This window comes from Thalassophryne amazonica, chromosome 19 (assembly GCF_902500255.1).
Source record: "Thalassophryne amazonica chromosome 19, fThaAma1.1, whole genome shotgun sequence".
Classification (NCBI taxonomy): Eukaryota; Metazoa; Chordata; class Actinopteri; order Batrachoidiformes; family Batrachoididae; genus Thalassophryne; species Thalassophryne amazonica.
In genome coordinates, this window is record NC_047121.1 from 21,125,048 (window position 1) to 21,146,435 (window position 21,388).

Here is a 21,388-nt window from a genome sequence, read left to right on the forward strand (position 1 = left end):
AATGAAAACATTTATTCACCATTTCACATTCACCGAGTGACACAATCCAAATAAATTACAACTTGGTAAAATATATTGAGCATGGCTCATTTCTGAGCCATGCTGCCACGGGTAGTATCTTGCTGTTCTCCTGTCCTGGTAGCATTTTATGGAACATCATGAAAATATGGCGTCCTCAATGCTGCAGCAAAATTTGGGTCACCGCGATCCGAGGACTATAATAATTTAGTTTCTGTGCTAATTGGAAACTGAAAGATTTTGTTGTTACTTACAAGGTAGATAGCTAATGAATGAAGTAATTGGTACTCACTTGAATACTTCATTTCAACATATTGTGGCTGTTTATCTTTGAGAAATGTCTTTCAAAGTTCAGCCACAATCTGTTTATTTTGAACTTTGACAGAAATTTGACTGTACAACACAGCATAATCGTCACTTTCAAAATTGTTGATGCTTTTTCTTTTGAAGTAACAAAGTTTACTTTCAGTACTTTTAAAATACATTTGCAAGCACATTTAAAATCAGAAAATTAATAGTTAATGTGAAGACAACTGTCACTGGGTAATAATTTAATACCTTTACTTAGGTGATATTCTGATGGTGATCATCTTTACCTGAATAATTTTTTATAAGATACAGTAACTGCACCTCTACAAGTGTGCTTTTCTTACTTTCTATACCACTGAATAATTGTATTGTCACTCCCCAACATTCCTCTGCGCGATCTAAAAATGGGTGCTGTGGGGAGTGAAAACATCAAATATAACTACTTCACTTACACAAATAGGAAAATAATCCAGTAATGAATCCAATAGTTTACCGAAACATACTGCATGATCTTAAAAAAATGATTAAATCTTTCTACAAACCTTACCACAAGTACACGTTTTACCTTGAATTACCTTGAATTTACCTTCACTACATTCTTTCTCTTACTTATGATAGACTTTATAAAATAAAAATCAGGACCATTTCAGGCTCTGGAAAGGTGCCAGCTTGTTGTGCTGAACAAAAACACTAAATTTAAAGCTCCAAGGCCTGAAAAGGTTAACCCCCTGCCGGGCAATAACTTTGATTCCAGCAACAGCAATCCACCCCCCGCCCATACACATCACAACAACTGAACAGGGCCATGAGTCCAACACAAAACCAACCCACATGGCTCTGATGAAGCATGGCCAGCTGTCGTCTCTTTAACAATAAGAGGGAATTTGCAGCTCTTTGAAAAGCCATCCCACTCCAACAGGTCCCAGCGCACAGTGCAGCTCACGGCGCAGCAATGGATCAGTGACAACAGAATGAATGTAGTGGGAGACATATCCCCAAAGCAAACATCTACACTGAACAAAAAAAACACCCTTCATCGCACAATTTAAACTGAAATTTCTTGCAGATTGAGTTCTGTTTAACCACAGAGGATTGCAGCTATGGCTCCAGTCAACAAGGTGGAAGATGCAACGACACAGTTCAATCACTGTGCAGCATTTTGCATCATGTGGAAGATGGGGTCCAAGTTACTCATTCAGTACGTTGCATGGAAACTCTTAACATCAGTGTATCAATTTGACTGTGATCCATTTTGGACAACATGATGCTTAAATGTGTAAATATAATGGACAAGAAAGTGTTCATTAAATAACACAAAAAGTTAAATTATCAGATGGATTTGTTTCTAAATACACATTGTGACAGATATTAAAGGAGTGGAAGTCTTTGTTATTCACAAAGATGCTTTGAATAAAAACAAAGCCCAATTGTTAATACTGGCACATGACCACTTGTAGATTGGATTCATTTCACTTCACACATTTAGGTGGTTGCAGAAGGAAATGATGAATGATAAAAGTTACTCTATACACACGTATATTTAAAAAAAGTGCAGAGGTGGTAGGTCAGTCAATAAGAAGCAAACCTGTCAATACGTGGACCTGGGTTCAAATCCTGCTTGTGTCCTCAGAGGAAAAACCTTTAATCTGTATTGTCTCTGTCCACCCAGCTGTAAAATTGGTTCTGATCTTGGCTCGGAAGTAATGGCCCAGTCATTTTTTTAATTTATTTTACTATTTCTAACCTTACCCCCTTCCCCGAACACTAATCATAACTGTCACTTACTCCTCGTGTCACCTCCAGTTTCGTGATACCATTACAAAATGAATTTGTGACACTGTCACGAAAATGTAGCGCTTTTTCCTGGCAGTATCATAAACCAATAGATTAATTCACTTTTCATGATTCCCTCACAAATTGGCATGAGATAGGATTGGAAGTAACCTGCGACGGACTGGCATCTGTCCAGGGGGACTCTCGTCCATGTCATGCCATCAAACCTGTGATAAGCACCGACCTAAAGAGCCTGTAAGGACTTTTATTTACTCAAAACAAATCCTGTTTTAATCAGATCATATAATGTGAAGTGTGGCTGTTTGGAAAATTACTTCAATTTACACAAATGTCATGTTCTTATTATGTGTTTGTTATTTAGAAATGCCTGTTGACTTTACAGCTTGCACTATCTCATATTTTGGATCAGTATTAGTCTGATATTGGGCAAAATTATAGACTGTGTAGCAAATTTTGCCACAGACATATCTTGACAGAATCAAAAGTTGCCTTAATTTTCCACTTTAACAAAGAACTGATTCTGTAGACATTTCAAAGGCCGGAATGTCTTAAGATGAAGGACTGTGTTATTATTTGACCTTGTCAATACACTTGAAAGCCCCCACCTTTTCACAAAGTGACCAGTCTTCCAAATATTCCCTGACCAAATTTCTGACACCTCTGGAAAGCTTCAATAAACAGTCCCTATGGATCAAAGATACTTGTTGAAATGTTCCTTGGCAACTCCAGTTCAACCTGAATTTATTAGACAGTTTAATGAAATCTGTCCAAATTCAGAAGACATCCAGACACCAACAGGATTCGCCCTACAGAAAACAGCTCAATAAACCTAGAATCCCAACCATCTGTTGGGAAAGTGTAAGTACACGGACCCATAACAGGGGGCGCAAATGAACGGACAATGGAATAGGTCAAATAACACACTTTACTGTTGTGAATGTGCACAACAAGTACAACAGATTACAATAATGGACAAAAGTCAATTCACACAGGTGTTGTGTGGGCAGGCTCGAAGATAGGAGATGCCTCTCCAAAGTAGAACCGGAACCACACGGTTTCCTCCGCCACCAGACCCCGGGAATACTGGAGCCGCCAAGTCCCGAACTCCCAGGTGGCCACTGCCTCCACGTGTCGGACCTGGTACTGCTCCACCTCTCGTTGGAAAGTACTCTCCAGAGCAATGCACAAAATCTAAAGGATACAATTCGTCAGCTGAGAGACGTTACCTTCTCGGTAGAAACGATATCTCGGCAAAGAGGTGGAGACGTCGTTCTGCTGATATACTCCTGCCAATCAGATGATTGGTAACAGCTGTTGCAGGTGATGCGTGACAGCTGTCACCCTGGCTGCTCCTGTGAGGCGGCTGCGCCCTCTGGTGCCTGGAGCCCGCACTCCAGACAGGGCGCCTTCTGGTGGTGGGCCAGCAGTACCTCCTCTTCTGGCGGCCCACACAACAGGACCCCCCCCCTCAACGGGCGCCTCCTGGCGCCTGACAGGCTTGTCCGGGTGGCGGCGGTAGAAATCGGCCAGGAGGGCCGGGTCCAGGATGAAGCTCCTCTTCACCCAGGAGCGTTCTTCAGGTCCGTACCCCTCCCAGTCCACCAAATACTGGAAGCCCCGGCCCATCCTACGGACATCTAAGAGCCGGCGCACAGTCCAAGCCGGCTCGCCATCGGTGATCCGGGCAGGAGGTGGTGCCGGACCGGGAGTACAGAGGGGTGAGGTGTGATGGGGCTTGATCCGGGACTGATGACCTTGATGATCTTGAACGGACCGATATACCGGTCCTGCAGTTTAGGGGAGTCCACTTGAAGGGGTATGTCCTTAGTAGACAACCACACTGCCTGCCCTGGCCGGTACGTAGGGGCCGGGGTCCGTCCGACGGTCTGCATTGGCCTTCGTCCTCATCCGGGCCTTCAGCAAGGCAGAACGTGGCGGCACGCCACACCCGACGGCACTTCCGTAGGTGGGCCTGGACCGAGGGCAACACCGACCTCTCCCTCACCCACCGGAAACAAAGGAGGTTGGTACCCCAGACACACCTCGAAAGGGGAGAGGCCGGTGGCTGCCGACACCTGGCTGTTATGGGCATACTCGATCCAGGCCAGATGGGTACTCCAGGCCGCCGGGTGCGCGGCTGTCACGCAACGCAGGGCCTGCTCCACCTCCTGATTGGCCCGTTCTGCTTGCCCGTTGGTCTGGGGATGATACCCGGATGAGAGACTCACCGTGGCCCCCAGTTCCCGGCAGAAGCTCCTCCAGACTTGCGAGGTGAACTGGGGACCACGATCCGAAACGATGTCCGATGGTATCCCATGCAGCCGGATGACGTGGTGGACCAGGAGGTCCGCTGTCTCCTGGGCCGTCGGGAGCTTCGGGAGGGCCACGAAGTGGGCCGCCTTGGAGAATCGGTCCACTATCGTGAGGATGGTGGTGTTGCCCTGGGACGGCGGGAGGCCCGTGACAAAATCCAGGCCGATGTGGGACCAGGGGCGATGGGGCACGGGCAGTGGCTGGAGCAGTCCCGAAGCCCTGCGATGGTCAGTCTTGCCCCTGGCGCAGGTGGTGCAGGCCTGGATATAATCCCGGACGTCGGCCTCTAGGGACGCCCACCAGAAGCGCTGCCGGACAACTGCCACGGTTCTTCGCACCCCTGGATGACAGGAGAGCTTAGAGCCGTGACAGAAGTCCAAGACTGCAGCCCTAGCTTCTGGTGGGACGTAGAGTCTGTTCTTCGGCCCAGTTCCGGGGTCCGGGCTTCGTGCCAGGGCCTCCCGGATGGTTCTCTCTACGTCCCAGGTGAGGGTGGCCACGATAGTGGACTCCGGGATGATGGGTTCCGGTGGATCCGACAACTCCGTTTTGACTTCATCTTCATGTACCCGGGACAAGGCATCCGATTTCTGGTTCTTGGTCCCGGGACGGTAGGTGATCCGGAAGTCAAAACGGCCGAAGAACAGTGACCAGCGGGCTTGCCTGGGGTTCAGCCGCTTGGCGGTCCTGATATACTCCAGGTTCCGGTGGTCAGTGAAAACCGTGAATGGCACGGACGTTCCCTCCAACAGATGTCTCCACTCTTCAAGAGCCTCTTTCACCGCAAGGAGTTCTCGATTGCAGACGTCATAGTTCCGTTCGGCCGGGGTCAACCTGCGGGAAAAATAGGCACACGGGTGAAGGACCTTATCGGTCTTCCCGCTCTGGGAAAGCACAGCTCCTATCCCTGAGTCCGAGGCGTCCACTTCAACCACTAACTGGCGACTAGGATCGGGCTGCACCAGAATGGGTGCAGACGAGAAGCGCCGTTTCAACTCCTTGAACGCGGCATCGCAACGATCCAACCAGGTGAAGGGGACTTTTGGTGAGGTCAGGGCTGTCAGGGGGCTAACTACCTGACTGTAGCCCTTAATGAACCTCCTGTAGAAATTTGCAAAGCCGAGGAACTGTTGCAGCTTCCTACGGCTAGTGGGTTGGGGCCAGTCTCTCACCGCCGCAACCTTGGCCGGATCAGGAGCGACGGAGTTGGGGGAGATGATAAACCCCAGGAAGGACAAAGAAGTGCGGTGAAACTCGTACTTCTCGCCCTTCACAAACAGCCGGTTCTCCAACAACCGCTGCAGGACCTGACGTACATGCCGGACATGAGTCTCAGGATCCGGAGAAAAGATGAGTATATCGTCTAGATATACAAAGACGAATCGGTGCAGGAAATCCCACAAGACATCATTAACCAATGCTTGGAACGTCGCGGGGGCGTTTGTGAGGCCGAACGGCATGACCAGGTACTCAAAGTGACCTAACGGGGTGTTAAATGCCGTCTTCCACTCGTCTCCCTTCCGGATCCGAACCAGGTGATACGCATTTCTAAGATCTAGCTTCGTGAAAATTTGGGCTCCATGCAGGGGCGTGAACACTGAATCCAACAGAGGCAATGGGTATCGGTTACGAACCGTGATTTCGTTCAGCCCCCTGTAATCAATGCATGGACGTAGTCCGCCATCCTTTTTTCCCACAAAAAAGAAACCTGCACCCATCGGGGAAGTGGAATTCCGGATCAACCCGGCAGCTAAAGAGTCCCGGATGTAGGTCTCCATTGATTCGCGCTCAGGTCGTGAGAGGTTGTACAGCCTGCTGGACGGGAACTCAACGCCTGGAACCAAATCAATGGCACAATCGTACGGACGGTGGGGGGGAAGGGTGAGTGCCAGATCCTTACTGAACACATCCACAAGGTCATGGTACTCCACCGGCACCGTCCCCAGATTGGGCGGGACTCTGACCTCCTCCTTAGCCTGGGAACCGGGAGGAACCGAGGAACCTAAACATACCCGATGGCAGGTCTCGCTACACTGAACCACTACCCCGGACGGCCAATCGATCCGGGGATTGTGTTTTAACATCCAGGGGAACCCTAAAATCACACGGGAGGTAGTAGGAGTCACAAAAACTCGATCTCCTCCCGGTGATTTCCTGACACCACCAGAGTTACTGGTGGTGTCTTATGTGTGATTGGTGGGAGTAGGGAGCCATCTAGTGCCCGCACCTGCACAGGCGAGGTAAGCGCCACCAGAGGGAGCCCTATCTCCCTGGCCCATCTGCTGTCTAACAGATTCCCTTCAGAGCCCGTGTCCACCAGTGCTGGGGCCTTCAGGGTTAAATCCTCATAAAGGATTGTCACTGGGAGTCGTGTGGCAATATGGGTATGTCCCACGTGAATGTTTTGGCCCACCCCTAACCCAGTGTCTAGGGGCGGGCGTTGGTGTTTTAACCGCTCGGGGCAGTCCCTTACTTGATGCTCTATTGAGCCACAAACAAAGCACGCTCCATGGGCCAGCCTCCTCTGTCTATCTGGTGCCCTAAATTTGGCCCTGCTCGAGTCCATAGCTTCGTCAACAGGGGGAGCTGTCACCACACGGAGCGTAGAGGCCATGGAGCGTGGGGAGGGCGGAACTCGGTCGGAACCGGAAGGGAGAGGGACGGCGCGTGCCCGGCCACGCCCTTCGTCTCGTTCCCGACGGTGTTCTTCTAACCGATTGTCTAATCGTATAATGAGATCAATAAGCCCGTCTAAATCCCGCGGTTCGTCCTTGGCCACCAGGAGCTCCTTCAGGACCAACGACAGTCCGTTTACGAAGGCGGCGCGGAGGGCAGTGCTATTCCAGCCGGACCTCGCAGCCGCGATGCGGAAGTCGACTGCATAAGCAGCTGCGCTCCGGCGCCCCTGTCTCATTGACAGCAGCACGGCTGAAGCGGTCTCTCCTCTATTTGGGTGATCGAACACTGTTCTGAACTCCCTCACAAACCCATCATATGTCAGAAGGAGCTGTGAATTTTGCTCCCAGAGCGCTGTAGCCCAAGCGCGTGCCTTGCCGCGAAGCAGATTAATTACATAAGCTACCTTACTAGCATCAGTCGCGTACATGACAGGACGTTGTGCGAAGACGAGCGAACACTGCATAAGGAAGTCCGCGCACGTCTCCACACAACCTCCGTACGGCTCTGGAGGGCTTATGTATGCTTCCGGGGAAGGTGGGAGGGGGCGTTGAACGACCTGTGGAACGTCACTGTTACGCACAGGGTCGACAGGAGGGAGAGCCGCAGCAGCGCCCTGAGGGCGTGCTTCCACCTGCGCGGCGAGAGCCTCCACCCTGCGGTTAAGGAGGACGTTCTGCTCGGTCATTAAATCCAACCGAGCCGTGAAAGCGGTGAGGATCCGCTGCAACTCACCGATCATTCCTCCTGCGGACGCCTGTGCGCCCTGGTCTTCCATTGGCCGTTCAACAGCCGGTTGACGCCCCTCGGGATCCATGACGATGGCCGAGATATCCTGTTGGGAAAGTGTAAGTACACGGACCCACAACAGGGGGCGCAAATGAACGGACAATGGAATAGGTCAAATAACACACTTTACTGTTGTGAATTTGTACAACAAGTACAACAGATTACAATAATGGACAAAAGTCAATTCACACAGGTGTCGTGTGGGCAGGCTCGAAGATAGGAGACGCCTCTCCAAAGTAGAACCGGAACCACACGGTTTCCTCCGCCACCAGACCCCGGGAATACTGGAGCCGCCAAGTCCCGAACTCCCAGGTGGCCACTGCCTCCGCGTGTCGGACCTGGTACTGCTCCACGTCTCGTTGGAAAGTACTCTCCAGAGCAATGCACAAAATCCAAAGGATACAATTCGTCAGCTGAGAGACGTTACCTTCTCGGTAGAAACGATATCTTGGCAAAGAGGTGGAGACGTCGTTCTGCTGATATACTCCTGCCGATCAGATGATTGGTAACAGCTGTTGCAGGTGATGCGTGACAGCTGTCACCCTGGCTGCTCCTGTGAGGCGGCTGTGCCCTCTGGTGCCTGGAGCCCGCACTCCAGACAGGGCGCCTTCTGGTGGTGGGCCAGCAGTACCTCCTCTTCTGGCGGCCCACACAACACCATCCAAATTATAAAAGATCAAAGGTCATAAAAAATAACCAACATTGGGATAGAACCAGAGTGTCCCCTATTGGGAGGAACACAGACCCTTCAATATGCAAATATACTTTCTTTTTAACAAAAGAAAGTATTAATTGTAATTTCTGTTCTTATCATAGATAACAAAAGACAAAAATTATATTCCAGTTTAATCTGTTACATGCTTCTTTCATGTGATGTTATGAGTATTCTTTTTTTATAACCCTTGGTACATGTTTCAATGTTATTTGATGGATTAATGAATTGTCATGGTTGAAACAGTGCTTCTGTTAATCACTTCCTGCTTCTAGGATGGTTTAGTAAGATGAGTCAATCATGTTATATTTTGTTAAATAAGAAAGAAGGTATATGTCATTTATTATATATGATGGGTTTTTCAAATAACTTTCATTGCAAGAAACCTGAGGCCACTAGGGCAGAGATTATGACCATGTGCATAGCTTCTTTAAAATGACCCTGGATCAAAGAAATGCTCTCTTCCGATCTCCTCTTCAACTCTCTTCCCTCTTCGACACTCTCTAAGTCCTTTGCTCATGGCTTTTGTTTCATTGTTTCATTTTGTTTCATTGTGTTTGTTTTTGTTCTGTAACTTTTGTTGTTTGAGGCACCAGTTTTAATAACTTTGAAGGTATAAGTCAAGTCCTCTGTATTTTGAAGACAACCTCTGAGCAGAGTTTTTCAAATTAAGAGCGAATTTGCGAGGCTCCAAATTCATTTTCCGTTTAATGCCAAAAGTGTTATTGTTAACTTTAATTTTACTCCTCAACTTTCTTTGCAAAGCCTTTAACTTTTTAAAACTTTTTACAAAGATTTTAAATTGATCTTCCAAAAGTTTTGGAAGCTGCAGGAACAGTTTTGACAGAAAACACCGAAACCTTCATCATGGGTCAGTCAGTGAATCCAGCACAAAGGTATTGGGTTCACCAGAATTGCTGAAACATCATGTTTGGTCCCGCTGGGAAACCAACCAAGCAATCTGCATGGCTGTAGTTATCTAGGATACCCAGTAGGTTAACCTAACGTAGGTGAAGCGAGCCTCATGGCCGCAACAGTAACCATGACCACGAGATGGCTAATGGAGCTCCAGTGAAACAAGACATTCTCAATGGTCAATCAGGTGGAGGAGGTGATGGCTTGTAATCCGACAACTATGAAGGCTGCTGCAGGTCCTCAGACCCTGATCTTCTGAGATTTCCCAGCTATCGGACCACAATAAAGATCTATCAAGGACTGTGCGTTTGTTGAAGTGCAATGACTTTCCCACATTAAAAAAGCCCACGCATAGGCATCTCTAGATCAACTCTGAATGTAGATTTCCCATCCAGGAAACAATCAAGAGACAATTTTCCTCTCCACGATAAATGGTAAATGGACTGCATTTATATAGCGCTTTTCCATCTGCATCAGATGCTCAAAGCACTTTACAATTATGCCTCACATTCACCCCAATGTCAGGGTGCTGCCATACAAGATGCTCACTACACACCAGGAGCAACAGGGGATTAAAGGCCTTGCCCAAGGGCCCTTAGTAATTTTCCATTCAGGCGGGACCCATTATCCCATTATCTTCTGGACTCAAGCCCAACACCTTAACCACTAGACCATCACCTCCCCCTCTCCACCTCCCCCTCCATGATGATGTAGGAAGTAGACATGAAAATAGAGAACACATAAAAATACAAGGCACATTAAGGAGCTTTTTACCTTCTGCAGTTTCTCCACCATCTCCTCAATGTTGAGGTCGGAGTTGTGCACCACCTTGTTCTCCATGTGTGTCAGCCAATCACAGAGCTCCTTGTTCTTCTCATTGAAGATGATCCAGGCATTGAGCCGGTCTGCAATCTCCTGTTTACGCAGAGACACCTGATACAAAGACGATGAGAGGACTGATATTAAATGAGTTTCATTATTTAAAAATACCTAATCTGTGTTATTATCACCAATACACGTAGAACCGGTGTGAAATTCAAAGTTTTTTTTTATATATGTATGAATATTGTTTAATGAATGCTGTGCATGAGCTGTACATGTACACTCACAGAAATATTTAACCATAACTTTTAAGATTTATGTAATTTTCTTACATGACAAATTCCCATTTACTTTTTTATTATTATTTTAATACAAACCTACCAAATAAACCTTACATGATGCATATTCATTACTGTAATAAATCCTATTCATGATAAATGCATAATCCTCAGCTTTATGTATTTAGTATTAATAAAATATAATTACTCTAAATCAATAATAATGACAGTATTTATTTAAAATACATAAAGTATATTGTTTGAATTGCATAATAATTATGTTACCTATGAAATTTACATTGTATAGGTAACATAATTATTAATAAAATTACATAAATCTTAAAAGTTAGGGTTAAATATTTCTGTGAGTGTAAACTGTTGTTTTAGCTGGCCTCTGAGATGGACTTCATTGTAAATTTCTGAATGAATGGGAGTGCAGAGATCAATCGATTGAAACGCTCTTTTAGGTATGTTAAAAACTGTTCATTCTGACTCTAAAAATGCGCTGTGGCCCATGTTGTTGTGTGCATGATTAGTTTTTGCATCAGAGCACATAATACACATCTTAATGATGCAGTACCAGCAGTTAATTTCAAAACTGGTGCCAATAATAGCCGTGACTACACTGAACAAAAATATAAACGCAACACTTTTGTTTTTGCTCTCATTTTTCATGAGCTGAACTCAATGATCTAAAACATTTCTATACACACAAAAGACCTATTTCTCTCAAATATTGTTCACAAATCTGTCTAAATCTGTGTTAGTGAGCACTTCTCCTTTACTGAGATAATCCATCCCAATTCACAGGTGTGGCATATCAAATTGCTGAATAGACAGCATGATTATTGCACAGGTGTGCCTTAGGCTGGCCACAATAAACGGCCAATCATGCTGTCTTGGTGGCACGGCACCTGATATCAGGTTATTTTAAAACTAGCCTGTCCAAAACTGAACACATTCAGCTTGACATAGACACAACGTGGATGCTGGGCATGAAAACTATAACTGTATAGAGTAAATGTTATGAATGACATGTGCACTGCACTGCCCACTTTGTTACACCAAATGGAAGATAGGGCCCATTGTGTTTGATTATTGAGAAAGATTTTTGTATGAAATATCACCAAAGTGTAAGACTCCAAAGCTAAATATTTGGTGTCCTAAAAACACTGGTACTTGTCTGAAATTTGACTTGTTGCCTGACAGAAACCATAAATTGACAAAAGAACCTCCACTGTTGGAGATTTGTTTGTTTGTTTGTTTGTTTTTATGGTGAAACTCAAACCTACCCTGGCAATCATTCTGTCGTTACATCCCAGTATTGTTTAAATGGGTCAAAACACAGCAAAAAAAGTGAAGGCAGCAACATCATCCTGCTCCTATGACTGATTTCAAACAATTCCAGCTGAAGCTCATCATCATCTCTCTCCTGCCACCATCTGTTGTCCCATTCCCACAATCCACCCTCACGCACACCACCAGCATGCACAACCCCCACTTCAGTCACCCTCAACAGACCACAGACTTACAGATTAACACCTCATCAGACAGGTTATGAATCAGTGATCGAAATGTGATGGCATCTATTCTAGGAGAGGCCCAAGTGACTCCATTATCACACACACACACACACACACACAAAGCACCTTTATGGACTCCATTATCTGTTTTAGTTGGAGGCAGCAGTAAAGCTGCAAACGAACCTTGAAGCAGAGCTCCTCCCACTGACAGTGCAGGTGCTCCACCTGCTCCTGCAGCAGCAGCACATCTTCTGTGATGATGTACTGGGACAGGTGTGTCTTCATGGTGCTCAGCTCCGTCAGGCTCTCAGCCCAGTGCTCCAAGGAGTCCTCGTTCTCCTGCATACCAAAGCACACAGACGAGCTGTCAGGGGACGCCCTCCACAACCCACTCGCTCACAAATATTCCCGAATGCTTCTATGCCAGGCCCCTTTCTCTGTCACTCATTCTCTCTCTCTCTGCCTTTGACTCCACCCACAGAGAGGATTAAAGGCCGAATGGCGATGGGGGAGGGGTTACTGGCGAGGAAGACGAATGAGGGAGGGCAGAGGACAAACAGAAGGGTTAAATCTAATTCAGATTTTGTGTTGCTCGGGCCTCGCAAATCAGTTTAATGAGTTACAGCAGAGGATCTCCACCTCCGACGGTGGACCAGGAGCAGGCCTCAGGTCGGTCAGCACCAGACATCGCTTGCGGAACAAGGAGTTATGGCACTGAAAGCATAACTATGACATCACCTTTAATTTTTTTTACCTCTGCACCTGGTCAGTAACAATGTGACTCACTGTGTAACATTATGATCAATCGTTGGTGGGAAAGTGATCAGGAGTAGTTACAAATACAGAATCCCCACTTTTGTTTGGGGGTCCCCACATAAAGAAGAGTGCCAAGACTCCTCAAATTTAATTCTGTTCAATCCAGGTCACAGTGAGCCAAGTACTCTCATGGTGGGCTTCTCTTATTCGCATATTCATTTTTCCAGCACATTATATTCATGTTGCTCATTGCTGAAAAATCTTTCCACGTGAAATTGCAGCAGCAAAAATAATACAAGACAATTTTTAATATGAAACTGCACAAAGGAAACTATTTGATTTTTGCCTTGTAGTAGCAGTTTGTTTATGATAAAGATGAATGTCTATTTTTTTTAACAACCCCAATTCCAATGAAGTTGGGACGTTGTGTGAAATGTAAATAAAAACAGAATGCAATGATTTGCAAATCCTCTTCAACCTATATTCAATTGAACACACCACAAAGACAAGATATTTAATGTTTAAACTGATAAACTTTGTTTTTGTGGAAATATTTGCTCATTTTGAAATGGATGCCTGCAACACATTTCAAAAAAGTTGGGGCGGGGCAACATGTTCTATGGGATGTTCTATTGAGTGTCTCCTCTTGGTCCATATTCTCTTTGTTTGAACTGCATCATTGGAGCTGTTAAGAATGACATGGATACATTTTGTTTCATACACATAATATTGTTCAGGGACTATCGATTGTCATCTGGTTGACTCATTAATGCCTTAAGGCCCTTTCACACTTCAAGTTGCATATGCTGCATATCTAATAACGCAGGAATGTCTGTGTCAGTTGTGCGCAGCAGGGGAGGGGGGCGGTGAGAACGCCGAGGAGCTCAGCTGCAGCCAGACTGTAAATTAGCAGGTGTGCGCTCTGATTTCTGTTCGAGTTTATATTTCTTCTCGCGCAGCGCTGCGGGTGTGCGCTCTGATTTCTGTTCGAGTTTATATTTTTTCTCGCGCAGCGCTGCGGGTGTGCGCTCTGATTTCTGTTCGAGTTTATATTTCTTCTCGCGCAGCGCTGCGGGTGTGCGCTCTGATTTCTGTTCGAGTTTATATTTTTTCTCGCGCAGCGCTGCGGGTGTGCGCTCTGATTTCTGTTCGAGTTTATATTTTTTCTCGCGCAGCGCTGCGGGTGTGCGCTCTGATTTCTGTTCGAGTTTATATTTTTTTCTCGCGCAGCGCTGCGGGTGTGCGCTCTGATTTCTGTTCGAGTTTATATTTCTTCTCGCGCAGCGCTGCGGGTGTGCGCTCTGATTTCTGTTCGAGTTTATATTTTTTCTCGCGCAGCGCTGCGGGTGTGCGCTCTGATTTCTGTTCGAGTTTATATTTCTTCTCGCGCAGCGCTGCGGGTGTGCGCTCTGATTTCTGTTCGAGTTTATATTTCTTCTCGCGCAGCGCTGCGGGTGTGCGCTCTGATTTCTGTTCGAGTTTATATTTCTTCTCGCGCAGCGCTGCGGGTGTGCGCTCTGATTTCTGTTCGAGTTTATATTTTTTCTCGCGCAGCGCTGCGGGTGTGCGCTCTGATTTCTGTTCGAGTTTATATTTCTTCTCGCGCAGCGCTGCGGGTGTGCGCTCTGATTTCTGTTCGAGTTTATATTTTTTCTCGCGCAGCGCTGCGGGTGTGCGCTCTGATTTCTGTTCGAGTTTATATTTCTTCTCGCGCAGCGCTGCGGGTGTGCGCTCTGATTTCTGTTCGAGTTTATATTTCTTCTCGCGCAGCGCTGCGGGTGTGCGCTCTGATTTCTGTTCGAGTTTATATTTCTTCTCGCGCAGCGCTGCGGGTGTGCGCTCTGATTTCTGTTCGAGTTTATATTTCTTCTCGCGCAGCGCTGCGGGTGTGCGCTCTGATTTCTGTTCGAGTTTATATTTTTTCTCGCGCAGCGCTGCGGGTGTGCGCTCTGATTTCTGTTCGAGTTTATATTTCTTCTCGCGCAGCGCTGCGGGTGTGCGCTCTGATTTCTGTTCGAGTTTATATTTCTTCTCGCGCAGCGCTGCGGGTGTGCGCTCTGATTTCTGTTCGAGTTTATATTTCTTCTCGCGCAGCGCTGCGGGTGTGCGCTCTGATTTCTGTTCGAGTTTATATTTCTTCTCGCGCAGCGCTGCGGGTGTGCGCTCTGATTTCTGTTCAGTTTATATTTTTTCTCGCGCAGCGCTGCGGGTGTGCGCTCTGATTTCTGTTCGAGTTTATATTTTTTCTCGCGCAGCGCTGCGGGTGTGCGCTCTGATTTCTGTTCGAGTTTATATTTCTTCTCGCGCAGCGCTGCGGGTGTGCGCTCTGATTTCTGTTCGAGTTTATATTTCTTCTCGCGCAGCGCTGCGGGTGTGCGCTCTGATTTCTGTTCGAGTTTATATTTCTTCTCGCGCAGCGCTGCGGGTGTGCGCTCTGATTTCTGTTCGAGTTTATATTTTTTCTCGCGCAGCGCTGCGGGTGTGCGCTCTGATTTCTGTTCGAGTTTATATTTCTTCTGGCGCAGCGCTGCGGGTGTGCGCTCTGATTTCTGTTCGAGTTTATATTTCTTCTCGCGCAGCGCTGCGGGTGTGCGCTCTGATTTCTGTTCGAGTTTATATTTCTTCTCGCGCAGCGCTGCGGGTGTGCGCTCTGATTTCTGTTCGAGTTTATATTTCTTCTCGCGCAGCGCTGCGGGTGTGCGCTCTGATTTCTGTTCGAGTTTATATTTCTTCTCGCGCAGCGCTGCGGGTGTGCGCTCTGATTTCTGTTCGAGTTTATATTTTTTCTCGCGCAGCGCTGCGGGTGTGCGCTCTGATTTCTGTTCGAGTTTATATTTTTTCTCGCGCAGCGCTGCGGGTGTGCGCTCTGATTTCTGTTCGAGTTTATATTTCTTCTCGCGCAGCGCTGCGGGTGTGCGCTCTGATTTCTGTTCGAGTTTATATTTCTTCTCGCGCAGCGCTGCGGGTGTGCGCTCTGATTTCTGTTCGAGTTTATATTTCTTCTCGCGCAGCGCTGCAGCTGTGCGCTCTGATTTCTGTTCGAGTTTATATTTCTTCTCGCGCAGCGCTGCAGCTGTGCGCTCTGATTTCTGTTCGAGTTTATATTTCTTCTCGCGCAGCACTGCGGGTGTGCCCTCTGATTTCTGTTTTAGTTTATATTTCTTCTCGCGCAGCGCTGCAGGTGTGCCCTCTGATTTCTGTTTGAGTTTATATTTCTTCTCGTGCAGCGCTGCGGGTGTGCGCTCTGATTTCTGTTCGAGTTTATATTTCTTCTCGCGCAGCGCTGCGGGTGTGCGCTCTGATTTCTGTTCGAGTTTATATTTTTTCTCGCGCAGCGCTGCGGGTGTGCGCTCTGATTTCTGTTCGAGTTTATATTTCTTCTCGCGCAACGTTTGCGGGTGTGCGCTCTGATTTCTGTTCGAGTTTATATTTCTTCTCGCGCAGCGCTGCGGGTGTGCGCTCTGATTTCTGTTCGAGTTTATATTTCTTCTCGCGCAGCGCTGCAGCTGTGCGCTCTGATTTCTGTTCGAGTTTATATTTCTTCTCGCGCAGCACTGCGGGTGTGCCCTCTGATTTCTGTTTTAGTTTATATTTCTTCTCGCACAGCGCTGCAGGTGTGCCCTCTGATTTCTGTTTTAGTTTATATTTCTTCTCGCACAGCGCTGCAGGTGTGCCCTCTGATTTCTGTTTGAGTTTATATTTCTTCTCGCGCAGCGCTGCAGCTGTGCGCTCTGATTTCTGTTCGAGTTTATATTTGCTGTGCGCTCTGATTTCTGTTCGAGTTTATATTTCTTCTCGCGCAGCGCTGCGGGTGTGCGCTCTAATTTCTGTTCGAGTTTATATTTCTCCTCGCGCAGCGCTGCAGCTGTGCCCTCTGATTTCTGTTCGAGTTTATATTTCTTCTCGCGCAGCACTGCGGGTGTGCACTCTGATTTCTGTTCAAGTTTATATTTCTTCTCGCGCAGCGCTGCAGCTGTGCACTCTGATTTCTGTTCAAGTTTGTATTTCTTCTTGTGCAGCACTGCGGGTGTGCCCTCTGATTTCTGTTTGAGTTTATATTTCTTCTTGTGCAGCACTGCAGATGTGTGCTCTGATTTTGGTTAAAAGTTTATCATTCTTCCTGTGACCGTGGAGCTGCAGCCGGCCTTCGCACGCATATGAGTGGACGTGGAGATGTCCTCCGTGAGGAGTATGCTGGTATGTGGACATGTCCTGTCTCTGGCAATCAGTTTGTGAGCAGACTTTATGGACTTTATTTAACACAATTGTGAGAGAATTTGAGGAGGTTAGCGCGAGGAGCTGCACCCAGGCTGCAGTAAGGATTTTTTCTTTTAATTGCTCATATGTGCTCTTTGAGTGGTATAGTTTTACTGCATTGTGTACATGGTATAAAAACGTTTTTACAACAATCCTGCATGATTTATAGCTCGGCAACAATGGAGCACAGCAGGAATCAGAAATTGGTGACGGGTAATGTTATATTGTATGGGTGTGGCATCCAGTCACATTAAGTACCGTTAAGTTGTCTCACCTTATGAGAAAACTACTTCCTTTCTGTGTCCTGTGCTTTAAAAATTAAACATGTTTTATTTTTGGTGTCCATTTCACGTCACCCTTAGCGTCCCTCACAGTATTGTGGCATTAGGCTGCATCACCTAACTCGGCACTGGGTTGCATCAACTTGGCGTCATCATGACGTTGCATGATGCAACTCGAAGCTGGCCTGGTGTGAGTGCTCTTCGTGTTCTGTCCAGGTTATAAATGGTAAATGGACTGCATTTATATAGCGCTTTTCCATCTGCATCAGATGCTCAAAGTGCTTTACAATAAGGGCGCTGCTATGCAAGGCGCTCAATACACACCAGGAGCAACTAGGGGATTAAGGACGTTGCTCAAGGGCCCTTACTGATTTTACGGTCAGGCTGGGATTTGAACCGAAGATCCTCTGATTTCAAGCCAATGCTTAACCATGAGACCATCACCTCCCAAGGTTCCTTTTTGTGAGTGCTTTTCGCTTCCTGTCCTCTGTCTATGATCTTGATCGGTCTCCCATGTGTCTGTGTCTTCAGTCCTCTGTTTGTGTTTTGTCTCTTCTGTCCGTGTCTCTGTGTTTTGTTATCATTGTCATCCTAATGTGTTTCTTAGGTTTATCATGTGTGTTCCCACAGTTTGCATTTCATTCACTTTAGAGTTCCATGTTTATTTTCTGTGTGTGTTCTAGTTTTGGGTTATTATTTAGTTCTTGCTGGAGTTGGTGTTTTGATTGATGTTAGTTTTACATGTTGCACTTTGTTCACTTTTGAGTTTCTATGTTTGTTTTTAGAATATATATTTTTGGTTCTGTATTTTGGTTTTGTGATTTATCTTCTGCTTAGTTTATGCTTTGTTGTTGCTATATTTTGTTTTTTACTCTCCTTCCGAAGTCTGTTTAGTTTTTAGTCATCTTGTGTTCCTTTAATTCACTGTTGTCTTCTGTGCTATTCCTAGTGTTTTTGACGCATTCCTTGTGACTCTGTTTTTGTATTATTTTGGACCCTTCTTCCCACACCTCATTTTTGTCTTTGTTTAGAGTGTGTGTCACTGTTGCAGAGTAAACCACCTGAGTTTTGCACTTATCTCCTGCCTCTTAACTGGCTGCATAATTGGGTTCACTCTAACATTGAAATCTGTAACATACTAGTATTTATTTTGATATTTTTAATTTGTTAAAATAAAACATGAATAAAACCTTACTTCACATGTCTTGGCATTTTTAAGACTTTTGAAAGACTGATTTAAATAATTTTAATACCAATTAAAGCATTATTTTTAGATACAATAATTTAATGTTAAGACTTGTTAAGACTTGTTAAGACTTGTTGTTAACCCTGGATATGGGAGATGTAAAACCCTGGGTATGGGGAACATAACTGTGCAGAAAGTACAGCATGGATAAAAGGACACAGACACCATCTCTCCCCACACTGCTGACAAGATATTTAATATGGTGACAAGTGCACTCTGCTTGGTTTTTCTGTGACATTGTGTAAATGCACTTGAATTTGAAGTGGGTTCATCTCAACCTGACCTCGAGTACATGCTTAAATTGAACCAATGTAAGTAAACTTAAAGAACATCTGCGGCTCTGAAAGTCGTCTCTTTATTGCGTAGGATCATGGTTTTTGAGGTTTGTGTAAGTTTAAAAGGTTTTTTTTCTTCTGTACATTTTATTAGGCATTTGTAGATTTGCTGTGTACCTTGTTTAACTCCTCAGCATTCTGTAGTTCATCAATGATCACTGGCATTGACTGGTTCAGCGTGGTCTTGATATCCTTCAACTGCAACATGCTGTCAGCTAGATGGGCATCGTACCGCTCCCAGTTCTAACACATGATTTTAAAAAAGTCCCCGAAACACATTAAACAGTGCATTTTAAACTGAGCAAGACAGACATTGATCATCTTCCTATGAATACTGTATAACTTTATGGTGGAGTGGAGCTTTCTGCCAAACTGTGGTGGAACCATCACATCATCTTCAAAAGAATATCCTCCTCATTTCCACTCCACCAGGATGTATTGTCAGAGGTGATACCACATAACATAAACATATTTTAATTCAACCAGGTAAGTCCCACTGAGATCAAACCTCTTTTGCAAGGGAGACCTGGACAATTCAAAAGTTCAATTCACCTAACCAGCATGTCTTTAAATGAGGGAGGAATCCAGAGCAAACCCATGCAGAACATGCAAACTCCACACAGAAAGGCCACAGGTGGGATTCGATCCCATGAGCTTCTTGCTGTGAGGCAACATTACTAAGCTCGAAGCCACTGTGCTGCTGTAGTTTAAACTACTTTAAACATATAAACTACTCCAGTATAGCAGTACTTTAGTTATGTGCAACATAATAATGTCTCAAGATCCACACAGGCTGATACACAGTAAGATCCATATGTATCTGGACAGGGCTGTTTTGTTTTTTTTTTATTTTGCCTTTGTACACCAACACAGTGGAATTAAACTGAAAGGCTTAAGATGTGCTTGTCGTGTAGACTCTTAGAAATACCTTTGCATTTCTTTGTAATTGATGCAGATGCAATCCAAGAAGTACAACCCCTGGCAATAATTATGGAATCACCGGCCTCGGAGGATGTCCATTCAGTCGTTTAATTTTGTAGAAAAAAAGCAGATCACAGACATGACACAAAACTAAAGTCATTTCAAATGGCAACTTTCTGGCTTTAAGAAACACTATAATAAATCAGAAAAAATAACTGGCAATCAGTAATAAAAAAAATATGGACTCACTTAATTCTGAGGAATAAATTATGGAATCACCCTGTAAATTTTCATCCTCAAAACTAACACCTGCATCAAATCAGATCTGCTCGTTAGTCTGCATCTAAAAAGGAGTCATCACACCTTGGAGAGCTGTTGCACCAAGTGGACTGACATGAATCATGGCTCCAACACAAGAGATGTCAATTGAAACAAAGGAGAGGATTATCAAACTCTTAAAAGAGGGTAAATCATCATGCAATGTTGCAAAAGATGTTGGTTGTTCACAGTCAGCTGTGTCTAAACTCTGGACCAAATACAAACAACATGGGAAGGTTGTTAAAGGCAAACATACTGGTAGACCAAGGAAGACATCAAAGCGTCAAGACAGAAAACCTAAAGCAATATGTCTCAAAAATCGAAAATGCACAACAAAACAAATGAGGAACGAATGGGAGGAAACTGGAGTCAACGTCTGTGACCGAACTGTAAGAAACTGCCTAAAGGAAATGGGATTTCCATACAGAAAAGCTAAACGAAAGCCATCATTAACACCTAAACAGAAAAAAACAAGGTTACAATGGGCTAAGGAAAAGCAATCGTGGACTGTGGATGACTGGATGAAAGTCATATTCGGTGATGAATCTCGAATCTGCATTGGGCAAGGTGATGATGCTGGAACTTTTGTTTGGTGCCGTTCCAATGAGATTTATAAAGATGACTGCCTGAAGAGAACATGTAAATTTCCACAGTCATTGATGATATGGGGCTGCATGTCAGGTAAAGGCACTGGGGAGATGGCTGTCATTACATCATCAATAAATGCACAAGTTTACGTTGATATTTTGGACACTTTTCTTATCCCATCAATTGAAAGGATGTTTGGGGATAATGAAATCATTTTTCAAGATGATAATGCATCTTGCCATAAAGCAAAAACTGTGAAAACATTCCTTGCAAAAAGACACATAGGGTCAATGTCATGGCCTGCAAATAGTCCGGATCTTAATCCAATTGAAAATTTTTGGTGTGGTCCATGACAAGGCTCCAACCTGCAAAGCTGATCTGGCAACAGCAATCAGAGAAAGTTGGAGCCAGATTGATGAAGAGTACTGTTTGTTACTCATTAAGTCCATGCCTCAGAGACTGCAAGCTGTTATAAAAGCCAGAGGTGGTGCAACAAAATACTAGTGATGTTTTGGAGCGTTCTTTTGTTTTTCATGA

At 45.4% G+C, this 21,388-nt stretch overlaps 1 protein-coding gene across 1 annotated transcript in view; it reads right to left on the bottom strand.

Moving 5' to 3' along the window:
- The window catches only part of syne2b (spectrin repeat containing, nuclear envelope 2b), a 498,820-nt gene that overhangs the window by 88,658 nt on the left and 388,774 nt on the right, over positions 1-21,388 (bottom strand). Inside the window, 3 exon segments of the mRNA XM_034159894.1 lie at positions 10,301-10,459; positions 12,333-12,488; positions 19,142-19,267. Coding sequence (XP_034015785.1) covers positions 10,301-10,459; positions 12,333-12,488; positions 19,142-19,267 — 441 coding nt within the window.